This window comes from Squalius cephalus (assembly GCF_949319135.1).
Source record: "Squalius cephalus genome assembly, chromosome: 8".
Lineage (NCBI taxonomy): Eukaryota > Metazoa > Chordata > Actinopteri > Cypriniformes > Leuciscidae > Squalius > Squalius cephalus.
The window spans coordinates 47,241,857-47,254,512 of record NC_137129.1 but is presented as its reverse complement, the minus strand read 5'-3'; the positions used below and the strand labels follow the sequence as shown (position 1 = coordinate 47,254,512).

The window sequence follows — 12,656 nt, the reverse complement described above, 5'->3', positions numbered from 1 at the left end:
TCCTCCCAATCCTCCCGTTCCTCCCAATCCTCCCGTTCCTCCCAATCCTCCCAATCCTCCCGTTCCTCCCAATCCTCCCAATCCTCCCGTTCCTCCCAATCCTCCCGTTCCTCCCAATCCTCCCGTTCCTCCCGTTCCTCCTGTTCCTCCCAATCCTCCCGTTCCTCCCGTTCCTCCCAATCCTCCCGTTCCTCCCGTTCCTCCCAATCCTCCCGTTCCTCCCAATCCTCCCAATCCTCCCGTTCCTCCCGTTCCTCCCAATCCTCCCGTTCCTCCCAATCCTCCCAATCCTCCCGTTCCTCCCGTTCCTCCCGTTCCTCCCGTTCCTCCCAATCCTCCCGTTCCTCCCAATCCTCCCAATCCTCCCGTTCCTCCCGTTCCTCCCAATCCTCCCGTTCCTCCCGTTCCTCCCAATCCTCCCGTTCCTCCCAATCCTCCCGTTCCTCCCGTTCCTCCCATTTCATCTGTCTGATACACAGATGATGTTTCAGATCTAATCAAACACCAGCTGTCAGTCAAACTTCACCAGTGATCTGAGTAACGGTGTGTTTGCTGTGCAGCCGGTGCTTGTGATTAGATGGACTGTTGTTCATCAGCTGTACATGTTGACTGCAGGAGGGTGTGTGTGTGTGTGTGACGCTTTTGTCTCCGCTGTGTTTGCAGTGCCGATGCCCAGAAGGCTTCGCTTCAGAGAGTTGAGCTCCGACAGGCTGAGTGTGAGCTGGAAGGAGCCGAAGGGAGCTTTCGACGGATACACACTCGCGTACAGCACCGGCTCAGGTGAGCTCTGATACACACTCGCGTACAGCACCGGCTCAGGTGAGCTCTGATACACACTCGCGTACAGCACCGGCTCAGGTGAGCTCTGATACACACTCGCGTACAGCACCGGCTCAGGTGAGCTCTGATACACACTCGCGTACAGCACCGGCTCAGGTGAGCTCTGATACACACTCGCGTACAGCACCGGCTCAGGTGAGCTCTGATACACACTCGCGTACAGCACCGGCTCAGGTGAGCTCTGATACACACTCCCGTACAGCACCGGCTCAGGTGAACTTCCCACATAAGTAAATAATTAGACATGAAATATTGATCTGAGATGAAATATTTTATTTGGTCTTTAATCGCAAAGCTTAGTAGAAAGACTAAAAAAAAAAAGCTTTAATCGCAAAGCAGTTGCAGCGCGGCAAGTTTAAACTACATGGACATTTAAGAGATACGGTATACAGTCATACCACTTATTACACAGCATTTCGCCACATTAATAAACTTCTCGTCGCTAAACGATCAAAAGTGGATTCGGACACGCCCTAAGTGCTGTTTAGACCATTTGCTTAGATCACTAAAATAGGGCCCGATATCTGAAAGTGTTGCTGTCTGTGTTGTGTTCAGCAGGAGCGGAACGTGAGCTGAGCGTGAGTAAGTCTGAGCCCAGAGCCGTGATCGAGGGGTTCGACCGCAGGAGAGAGGTCACTGTGAAGGTCATGTCCCTCAGAGGGACGGAGCGGAGCAAAGCGCTGCAGGGCAGATACAGCGGTCAGTGTTTTACTCATACCCTACAGAAACCTGCAGCTAACTAACCCATATCAGCTGTGCTGTGCTCCTGATGTTCCTCTCTCTGTGTTCCTGATGTTCCTCTGACTGTGTTCCGGATGTTCCTCTGACTGTGCTCCTGATGTTCCTCTAACTGTGCTCCTGATGTTCCTCTGACTGTGCTCCTGATGTTCCTCTGACTGTGTTCCTGATGTTCCTCTGACTGTGCTCCTGATGTTCCTCTGACTGTGCTCCTGATGTTCCTCTGACTGTGCTCCTGATGTTCCTCTGACTGTGTTCCTGATGTTCCTCTGACTGTGCTCCTGATGTTCCTCTGACTGTGTTCCTGATGTTCCTCTGACTGTATTCCTGATGTTCCTCTGACTGTGCTCCTGATGTTCCTCTGACTGTGCTCCTGATGTTCCTCTGACTGTGCTCCTGATGTTCCTCTGACTGTTCCTCTCTCTGTGCTCCTGATGTTCCTCTGACTGTGCTCCTGATGTTCCTCTGACTGTGCTCCTGATGTTCCTCTGACTGTGCTCCTGATGTTCCTCTGACTGTGTTCCTGATGTTCCTCTGACTGTGCTCCTGATGTTCCTCTGACTGTGCTCCTGATGTTCCTCTGACTGTGCTCCTGACGGTGCTCCTGATGTTCCTCTGACTGTGCTCCTGACTGTGCTCCTGGTGTTCCTCTGACTGTGTTCCTGATGTTCCTCTGACTGTGCTCCTGATGTTCCTCTGACTGTGCTCCTGATGTTCCTCTGACTGTGTTCCTGATGTTCCTCTGACTGTGCTCCTGATGTTCCTCTGACTGTGCTCCTGATGTTCCTCTGACTGTGCTCCTGATGTTCCTCTGACTGTGCTCCTGATGTTCCTCTGACTGTTCCTCTCTCTGTGCTTCTGACTGTTCCTCTCTCTGTGTTCCTGATGTTCCTCTCTCTGTGTTCCTGATATTCCTCTGACTGTGCTCCTGATGTTCCTCTGACTGTTCCTCTCTCTGTGCTCCTGATGTTCCTCTGACTGTTCCTCTCTCTGTGTTCCTGATGTTCCTCTCTCTGTGTTCCTGATGTTCCTCTGACTGTTCCTCTCTCTGTGCTCCTGATGTTCCTCTGACTGTTCCTCTGACTGTGCTCCTGATGTTCCTCTGACTGTGCTCCTGACGGTGCTCCTGATGTTCCTCTGACTGTGCTCTTGATGTTCCTCTGACTGTGCTCCTGACTGTGCTCCTGATGTTCCTCTGACTGTGTTCCTGATGTTCCTCTGACTGTGCTCCTGATGTTCCTCTGACTGTGCTCCTGATGTTCCTCTGACTGTGTTCCTGATGTTCCTCTGACTGTGCTCCTGATGTTCCACTGACTGTGCTCCTGATGTTCCTCTGACTTTGCTCCTGATGTTCCTCTGACTGTGCTCCTGATGTTCCTCTGACTGTGCTCCTGATGTTCCTCTGACTGTTCCTCTCTCTGTGCTTCTGACTGTTCCTCTCTCTGTGTTCCTGATGTTCCTCTGACTGTGCTCCTGATGTTCCTCTGACTGTTCCTCTCTCTGTGCTCCTGATGTTCCTCTGACTGTGCTCCTGATGTTCCTCTGACTGTGTTCCTGATGTTCCTCTGACTGTGCTCCTGATGTTCCTCTGACTGTGCTCCTGATGTTCCTCTGACTGTGCTCCTGATGTTCCTCTGACTGTGCTCCTGATGTTCCTCTGACTGTTCTTTTGACTGTGCTCCTGATGTTCCTCTGACTGTGCTCCTGATGTTCCTCTGACTGTGCTCCTGATGTTCCTCTGACTGTGCTCCTGATGTTCCTCTGACTGTTCCTCTCTCTGTGCTCCTGATGTTCCTCTGACTGTGCTCCTGATGTTCCTCTGACTGTGCTCCTGATGTTCCTCTGACTGTGCTCCTGATGTTCCTCTGACTGTGTTCCTGATGTTCCTCTGACTGTGCTCCTGATGTTCCTCTGACTGTGCTCCTGATGTTCCTCTGACTGTGCTCCTGACGGTGCTCCTGATGTTCCTCTGACTGTGCTCCTGATGTTCCTCTGACTGTGCTCCTGACTGTGCTCCTGGTGTTCCTCTGACTGTGTTCCTGATGTTCCTCTGACTGTGCTCCTGATGTTCCTCTGACTGTGCTCCTGATGTTCCTCTGACTGTGTTCCTGATGTTCCTCTGACTGTGTTCCTGATGTTCCTCTGACTGTGCTCCTGATGTTCCTCTGACTGTGCTCCTGATGTTCCTCTGACTGTGCTCCTGATGTTCCTCTGACTGTGCTCCTGATGTTCCTCTGACTGTTCCTCTCTCTGTGCTTCTGACTGTTCCTCTCTCTGTGTTCCTGATGTTCCTCTCTCTGTGTTCCTGATGTTCCTCTGACTGTGCTCCTGATGTTCCTCTGACTGTTCCTCTCTCTGTGCTCCTGATGTTCCTCTGACTGTTCCTCTCTCTGTGTTCCTGATGTTCCTCTCTCTGTGTTCCTGATGTTCCTCTGACTGTTCCTCTCTCTGTGCTCCTGATGTTCCTCTGACTGTTCCTCTCTCTGTGTTCCTGATGTTCCTCTCTCTGTGTTCCTGATGTTCCTCTCTCTGTGTTCCTGATGTTCCTCTGACTGTTCCTCTCTCTGTGCTCCTGATGTTCCTCTGACTGTTCCTCTCTCTGTGTTCCTGATGTTCCTCTCTCTGTGTTCCTGATGTTCCTCTGACTGTGCTCCTGATGTTCCTCTCTCTGTGTTCCTGATGTTCCTCTCTCTGTGTTCCTGATGTTCCTCTGACTGTTCCTCTCTCTGTGTTCCTGATGTTCCTCTCTCTGTGTTCCTGATGTTCCTCTCTCTGTGTTCCTGATGTTCCTCTCTCTGTGTTCCTGATGTTCCTCTGACTGTGCTCCTGATGTTCCTCTGACTGTGTTCCTGATGTTCCTCTGACTGTGCTCCTGATGTTCCTCTGACTGTGTTCCTGATGTTCCTCTGACTGTGTTCCTGATGTTCCTCTGACTGTGTTCCTGATGTTCCTCTCTCTGTGCTCCTGATGTTCCTCTGACTGTGCTCCTGATGTTCCTCTCTCTGTGCTCCTGATGTTCCTCTGACTGTGTTCCTGATGTTCCTCTGACTGTGTTCCTGATGTTCCTCTGACTGTGTTCCTGATGTTCCTCTGACTGTGTTCCTGATGTTCCTCTCTCTGTGTTCCTGATGTTCCTCTGACTGTTCCTCTCTCTGTGCTCCTGATGTTCCTCTCTCTGTGCTCCTGATGTTCCTCTCTCTGTGTTCCTGATGTTCCTCTCTCTGTGTTCCTGATGTTCCTCTCTCTGTGCTCCTGATGTTCCTCTCTCTGTGTTCCTGATGTTCCTCTGACTGTTCCTCTCTCTGTGCTCCTGATGTTCCTCTGACTGTTCCTCTCTCTGTGTTCCTGATGTTCCTCTGTCTGTGTTCCTGATGTTCCTCTGACTGTTCCTCTCTCTGTGCTCCTGATGTTCCTCTGACTGTTCCTCTCTCTGTGTTCCTGATGTTCCTCTCTCTGTGTTCCTGATGTTCCTCTGACTGTGCTCCTGATGTTTCTCTCTCTGTGTTCCTGATGTTCCTCTCTCTGTGTTCCTGATGTTCCTCTGACTGTTCCTCTCTCTGTGTTCCTGATGTTCCTCTCTTTGTGTTCCTGATGTTCCTCTCTCTGTGTTCCTGATGTTCCTCTGACTGTGCTCCTGATGTTCCTCTGACTGTGCTCCTGATGTTCCTCTGACTGTGCTCCTGATGTTCCTCTGACTGTGCTCCTGATGTTCCTCTGACTGTGTTCCTGATGTTCCTCTGACTGTGCTCCTGATGTTCCTCTGACTGTTCCTCTCTCTGTGTTCCTGATGTTCCTCTGACTGTTCCTCTCTCTGTGCTCCTGATGTTCCTCTCTCTGTGCTCCTGATGTTCCTCTCTCTGTGTTCCTGATGTTCCTCTCTCTGTGTTCCTGATGTTCCTCTCTCTGTGCTCCTGATGTTCCTCTCTCTGTGTTCCTGATGTTCCTCTGACTGTTCCTCTCTCTGTGCTCCTGATGTTCCTCTGACTGTTCCTCTCTCTGTGTTCCTGATGTTCCTCTCTCTGTGTTCCTGATGTTCCTCTCTCTGTGTTCCTGATGTTCCTGTCTCTGTGTTCCTGATGTTCCTCTGACTGTACTCCTGATGTTCCTCTGACTGTGCTCCTGATGTTCCTCTGACTGTGTTCCTGATGTTCCTCTGACTGTGTTCCTGATGTTCCTCTGACTGTGCTCCTGATGTTCCTCTGACTGTGTTCCTGATGTTCCTCTCTCTGTGCTCCTGATGTTCCTCTGACTGTGTTCCTGATGCTCCTCTGACTGTGTTCCTGATGTTCCTCTCTCTGTGCTCCTGATGTTCCTCTGACTGTTCCTCTCTCTGTGTTCCTGATGTTCCTCTCTCTGTGTTCCTGATGTTACTCTGACTGTTTCTCTCTCTGTGCTCCTGATGTTCCTCTCTCTGTGTTCCTGATGTTCCTCTGACTGTTCCTCTCTCTGTGTTCCTGATGTTCCTCTCTCTGTGCTCCTGATGTTCCTCTCTCTGTGTTCCTGATGTTCCTCTGACTGTGTTCCTGATGTTCCTCTCTCTGTGCTCCTGATGTTCCTCTGACTGTGTTCCTGATGTTCCTCTCTCTGTGCTCCTGATGTTCCTCTGACTGTGTTCCTGATGTTCCTCTGACTGTGTTCCTGATGTTCCTCTCTCTGTGTTCCTGATGTTCCTCTGACTGTGTTCCTGATGTTCCTCTGACTGTGCTCCTGATGTTCCTCTGACTGTGTTCCTGATGTTCCTCTCTCTGTGCTCCTGATGTTCTTCTGACTGTGTTCCTGATGTTCCTCTGACTGTGTTCCTGATGTTCCTCTGACTGTGTTCCTGATGTTCCTCTGACTGTGCTCCTGATGTTCCTCTGACTGTGCTCCTGATGTTCCTCTGACTGTGTTCCTGATGTTCCTCTGACTGTGCTCCTGATGTTCCTCTGACTGTGCTCCTGATGTTCCTCTGACTGTGTCACTGATGTTCCTCTGACTGTGCTCCTGATGTTCCTCTGACTGTGTTCCTGATGTTCCTCTGACTGTGCTCCTGATGTTCCTCTGACTGTGCTCCTGATGTTCCTCTGACTGTGCTCCTGATGTTCCTCTGACTGTGTTCCTGATGTTCCTCTGACTGTGCTCCTGATGTTCCTCTGACTGTGTTCCTGATGTTCCTCTGACTGTGTTCCTGATGTTCCTCTGACTGTGCTCCTGATGTTCCTCTGACTGTGCTCCTGATGTTCCTCTGACTGTGCTCCTGATGTTCCTCTGACTGTGTTCCTGATGTTCCTCTGACTGTGCTCCTGATGTTCCTCTGACTGTGCTCCTGATGTTCCTCTGACTGTGCTCCTGATGTTCCTCTGACTGTGTTCCTGATGTTCCTCTGACTGTGCTCCTGATGTTCCTCTGACTGTGCTCCTGATGTTCCTCTGACTGTGTTCCTGATGTTCCTCTGACTGTGCTCCTGATGTTCCTCTGACTGTGCTCCTGATGTTCCTCTGACTGTGTTCCTGATGTTCCTCTGACTGTGCTCCTGACTGTGCTCCTGATGTTCCTCTGACTGTGCTCCTGATGTTCCTCTGACTGTTCCTCTGACTGTGCTCCTGATGTTCCTCTGACTGTGTTCCTGATGTTCCTCTGACTGTGTTCCTGATGTTCCTCTGACTGTGCTCCTGATGTTCCTCTGACTGTGCTCCTGATGTTCCTCTCTCTGTGCTCCTGATGTTCCTCTGACTGTGCTCCTGATGTTCCTCTGACTGTGCTCCTGATGTTCCTCTGACTGTGCTCCTGATGTTCCTCTGACTGTGTTCCTGATGTTCCTCTGACTGTGCTCCTGATGTTCCTCTGACTGTGCTCCTGATGTTCCTCTGACTGTGCTCCTGATGTTCCTCTGACTGTGCTCCTGATGTTCTTCTGACTGTGCTCCTGATGTTCCTCTGACTGTGCTCCTGATGTTCCTCTGACTGTGTTCCTGATGTTCCTCTGACTGTGCTCCTGATGTTCCTCTGACTGTGTTCCTGATGTTCCTCTCTCTGTGTTCCTGATGTTCCTCTGACTGTTCCTCTCTCTGTGCTCCTGATGTTCCTCTCTCTGTGTTCCTGATGTTCCTCTGACTGTTCCTCTCTCTGTGTTCCTGATGTTCCTCTCTCTGTGCTCCTGATGTTCCTCTCTCTGTGTTCCTGATGTTCCTCTGACTGTGTTCCTGATGTTCCTCTCTCTGTGTTCCTGATGTTCCTCTGACTGTGCTCCTGATGTTCCTCTCTCTGTGTTCCTGATGTTCCTCTGACTGTTCCTCTCTCTGTGTTCCTGATGTTCCTCTGACTGTGCTCCTGATGTTCCTCTCTCTGTGTTCCTGATGTTCCTCTGACTGTGTTCCTGATGTTCCTCTCTCTGTGTTCCTGATGTTCCTCTGACTGTGTTCCTGATGTTCCTCTCTCTGTGTTCCTGATGTTCCTCTGTCTGTGCTCCTGATGTTCCTCTCTCTGTGCTCCTGATGTTCCTCTGACTGTGTTCCTGATGTTCCTCTGACTGTGTTCCTGATGTTCCTCTCTCTGTGCTCCTGATGTTCTTCTGACTGTGTTCCTGATGTTCCTCTGACTGTGTTCCTGATGTTCCTCTCTCTGTGCTCCTGATGTTTCTCTGACTGTTCCTCTCTCTGTGTTCCTGATGTTCCTCTCTCTGTGTTCCTGATGTTCCTCTGACTGTTCCTCTCTCTGTGCTCCTGATGTTCCTCTCTCTGTGTTCCTGATGTTCCTCTGACTGTTCCTCTCTCTGTGTTCCTGATGTTCCTCTCTCTGTGCTCCTGATGTTCCTCTCTCTGTGTTCCTGATGTTCCTCTGACTGTGTTCCTGATGTTCCTCTCTCTGTGTTCCTGATGTTCCTCTGACTGTGTTCCTGATGTTCCTCTCTCTGTGTTCCTGATGTTCCTCTGACTGTTCCTCTCTCTGTGCTCCTGATGTTCCTCTCTCTGTGTTCCTGATGTTCCTCTGACTGTTCCTCTCTCTGTGTTCCTGATGTTCCTCTGACTGTGCTCCTGATGTTCCTCTCTCTGTGTTCCTGATGTTCCTCTGACTGTGTTCCTGATGTTCCTCTCTCTGTGTTCCTGATGTTCCTCTGACTGTGTTCCTGATGTTCCTCTCTCTGTGTTCCTGATGTTCCTCTGTCTGTGCTCCTGATGTTCCTCTCTCTGTGCTCCTGATGTTCCTCTGACTGTGTTCCTGATGTTCCTCTGACTGTGTTCCTGATGTTCCTCTCTCTGTGCTCCTGATGTTCCTCTGACTGTGTTCCTGATGTTCCTCTCTCTGTGCTCCTGATGTTCCTCTGACTGTGTTCCTGATGTTCCTCTCTCTGTGTTCCTGATGTTCCTCTCTCTGTGCTCCTGATGTTCCTCTGACTGTGTTCCTGATGTTCCTCTGACTGTGTTCCTGATGTTCCTCTCTCTGTGCTCCTGATGTTCCTCTGACTGTGTTCCTGATGTTCCTCTCTCTGTGCTCCTGATGTTCCTCTGACTGTGTTCCTGATGTTCCTCTCTCTGTGTTCCTGATGTTCCTCTCTCTGTGTTCCTGATGTTCCTCTGACTGTGTTCCTGATGTTCCTCTCTCTGTGTTCCTGATGTTCCTCTCTCTGTGTTCCTGATGTTCCTCTCTCTGTGCTCCTGATGTTCCTCTGACTGTGTTCCTGATGTTCCTCTCTCTGTGTTCCTGATGTTCCTCTGACTGTGCTCCTGATGTTCCTCTCTCTGTGCTCCTGATGTTCCTCTGACTGTGTTCCTGATGCTCCTCTCTCTGTGCTCCTGATGTTCCTCTGACTGTGTTCCTGATGTTCCTCTGACTGTTCCTCTCTCTGTGCTCCTGATGTTCCTCTCTCTGTGCTCCTGATGTTCCTCTCTCTGTGTTCCTGATGTTCCTCTGACTGTGTTCCTGATGTTCCTCTGACTGTTCCTCTCTCTGTGCTCCTGATGTTCCTCTCTCTGTGCTCCTGATGTTCCTCTCTCTGTGTTCCTGATGTTCCTCTGACTGTGTTCCTGATGTTCCTCTGACTGTTCCTCTCTCTGTGCTCCTGATTTTCCTCTCTCTGTGCTCCTGATGTTCCTCTCTCTGTGCTCCTGATGTTCCTCTCTCTGTGCTCCTGATGTTCCTCTGACTGTGTTCCTGATGTTCCTCTGACTGTGTTCCTGATGTTCCTCTGACTGTTCCTCTCTCTGTGCTCCTGATGTTCCTCTCTCTGTGCTCCTGATGTTCCTCTCTCTGTGTTCCTGATGTTCCTCTGACTGTGTTCCTGATGCTCCTCTCTCTGTGCTCCTGATGTTCCTCTGACTGTGTTCCTGATGTTCCTCTGACTGTTCCTCTCTCTGTGCTCCTGATGTTCCTCTCTCTGTGTTCCTGATGTTCCTCTGACTGTGTTCCTGATGTTCCTCTGACTGTTCCTCTCTCTGTGCTCCTGATGTTCCTCTCTCTGTGCTCCTGATGTTCCTCTCTCTGTGTTCCTGATGTTCCTCTGACTGTGTTCCTGATGTTCCTCTGACTGTTCCTCTCTCTGTGCTCCTGATTTTCCTCTCTCTGTGCTCCTGATGTTCCTCTCTCTGTGCTCCTGATGTTCCTCTCTCTGTGCTCCTGATGTTCCTCTCTCTGTGCTCCTGATGTTCCTCTGACTGTGTTCCTGATGTTCCTCTGACTGTGTTCCTGATGTTCCTCTGACTGTTCCTCTCTCTGTGCTCCTGATGTTCCTCTCTCTGTGCTCCTGATGTTCCTCTCTCTGTGTTCCTGATGTTCCTCTCTCTGTGCTCCTGATGTTCCTCTGACTGTGTTCCTGATGTTCCTCTCTCTGTGTTCCTGATGTTCCTCTGACTGTGTTCCTGATGTTCCTCTGACTGTTCCTCTCTCTGTGCTCCTGATGTTCCTCTGACTGTGCTCCTGATGTTCCTCTGACTGTGTTCCTGATGTTCCTCTCTCTGTGCTCCTGATGTTCCTCTGACTGTGTTCCTGATGTTCCTCTCTCTGTGTTCCTGATGTTCCTCTGACTGTGTTCCTGATGTTCCTCTCTCTGTGCTCCTGATGTTCCTCTCTCTGTGCTCCTGATGTTCCTCTGACTGTGCTCCTGATGTTCCTCTGACTGTGTTCCTGATGTTCCTCTGACTGTTCCTCTCTCTGTGCTCCTGATGTTCCTCTCTCTGTGCTCCTGATGTTCCTCTCTCTGTGTTCCTGATGTTCCTCTGACTGTGTTCCTGATGTTCCTCTGACTGTTCCTCTCTCTGTGCTCCTGATGTTCCTCTCTCTGTGCTCCTGATGTTCCTCTCTCTGTGCTCCTGATGTTCCTCTCTCTGTGTTCCTGATGTTCCTCTCTCTGTGTTCCTGATGTTCCTCTGACTGTTCCTCTCTCTGTGCTCCTGATGTTCCTCTCTCTGTGCTCCTGATGTTCCTCTCTCTGTGTTCCTGATGTTCCTCTCTCTGTGCTCCTGATGTTCCTCTGACTGTGTTCCTGATGTTCCTCTCTCTGTGTTCCTGATGTTCCTCTGACTGTGTTCCTGATGTTCCTCTGACTGTTCCTCTCTCTGTGCTCCTGATGTTCCTCTGACTGTGTTCCTGATGTTCCTCTCTCTGTGCTCCTGATGTTCCTCTGACTGTGTTCCTGATGTTCCTCTCTCTGTGTTCCTGATGTTCCTCTGACTGTGTTCCTGATGTTCCTCTCTCTGTGCTCCTGATGTTCCTCTGACTGTGTTCCTGATGTTCCTCTCTCTGTGTTCCTGATGTTCCTCTGACTGTGTTCCTGATGTTCCTCTCTCTGTGCTCCTGATGTTCCTCTCTCTGTGCTCCTGATGTTCCTCTGACTGTGCTCCTGATGTTCCTCTGACTGTGTTCCTGATGTTCCTCTGACTGTTCCTCTCTCTGTGCTCCTGATGTTCCTCTCTCTGTGCTCCTGATGTTCCTCTCTCTGTGTTCCTGATGTTCCTCTGACTGTGTTCCTGATGTTCCTCTGACTGTTCCTCTCTCTGTGCTCCTGATGTTCCTCTCTCTGTGCTCCTGATGTTCCTCTCTCTGTGTTCCTGATGTTCCTCTGACTGTGTTCCTGATGTTCCTCTGACTGTTCCTCTCTCTGTGCTCCTGATGTTCCTCTCTCTGTGCTCCTGATGTTCCTCTCTCTGTGCTCCTGATGTTCCTCTGACTGTGTTCCTGATGTTCCTCTGACTGTGTTCCTGATGTTCCTCTGACTGTTCCTCTCTCTGTGCTCCTGATGTTCCTCTCTCTGTGCTCCTGATGTTCCTCTCTCTGTGCTCCTGATGTTCCTCTCTCTGTGCTCCTGATGTTCCTCTCTCTGTGTTCCTGATGTTCCTCTCTCTGTGTTCCTGTCAGGATCAGGATTGGGATCGGGATCGGAGGTGAGTGTCGTCGGTGTGTCGCTCCATCAGCAGGACAGTGACCGATCGAATAATGACATCACTGAAGGTGAGGAGAAACGGCACTGAAGATGAAGCTGATCAGTGAATCCCATGTACAGTCGCTCTGTTTATAAATCGCTTGACTTGTAAAAAAACATTCCAACGGTTGGCGTCACATGGCTATAAACAAGAAATAATGGTTACACTTTATAATACTGTTCCTTGACTAATGAATAACTGCACAGGCTTACTGTTACCTTTTATTACAAATTATGCATTATCCATGTTAATTATGAACCTGTATATAGTAGTTCTTTGTAGTCTTCAGTGAGGAATGAATAATAATTGTTACTGATTAGTTAATAGTGAACTACCACATTCAACTGAGCGCTATTACTTACTAATTCATTAATCAGAGTTTCTTGTTAGTTAATAGTAGTTACTAGAATGTTAATAGTGCGTTACTCATTGTGCATGTGCAGTTATTCATTAATGAAGGAACAGTATTATAAAGTGTTACTGAAATAATTAACATTTGATACTAAACCTCAGTGTTTCTGTCTTATTTTCCATCACAAATATCTAAACATTCTTAAATCCAGATACATTTACTGGAGAAGCAAAATGACTGAAGATATTAAGATTTTGTTTAATGAGAAAAAATTAAGTGAGTTTGTGATTAAAAGAAGAACAAATTTCCTCCAGTGGAGTCAGAAAAATCTTC

The 12,656-nt window shown here is 49.5% G+C and overlaps 1 protein-coding gene across 1 annotated transcript in view; it reads left to right on the top strand.

The window, feature by feature from the left end:
• Window positions 1-12,656, top strand: part of col14a1b (collagen, type XIV, alpha 1b) — a 101,898-nt gene that overhangs the window by 5,470 nt on the left and 83,772 nt on the right. Inside the window, 3 exon segments of the mRNA XM_079879393.1 lie at window positions 664-780; window positions 1,396-1,539; window positions 11,907-11,999. Of these exon segments, the coding sequence (XP_079735519.1) occupies window positions 664-780; window positions 1,396-1,539; window positions 11,907-11,999 (354 nt within the window).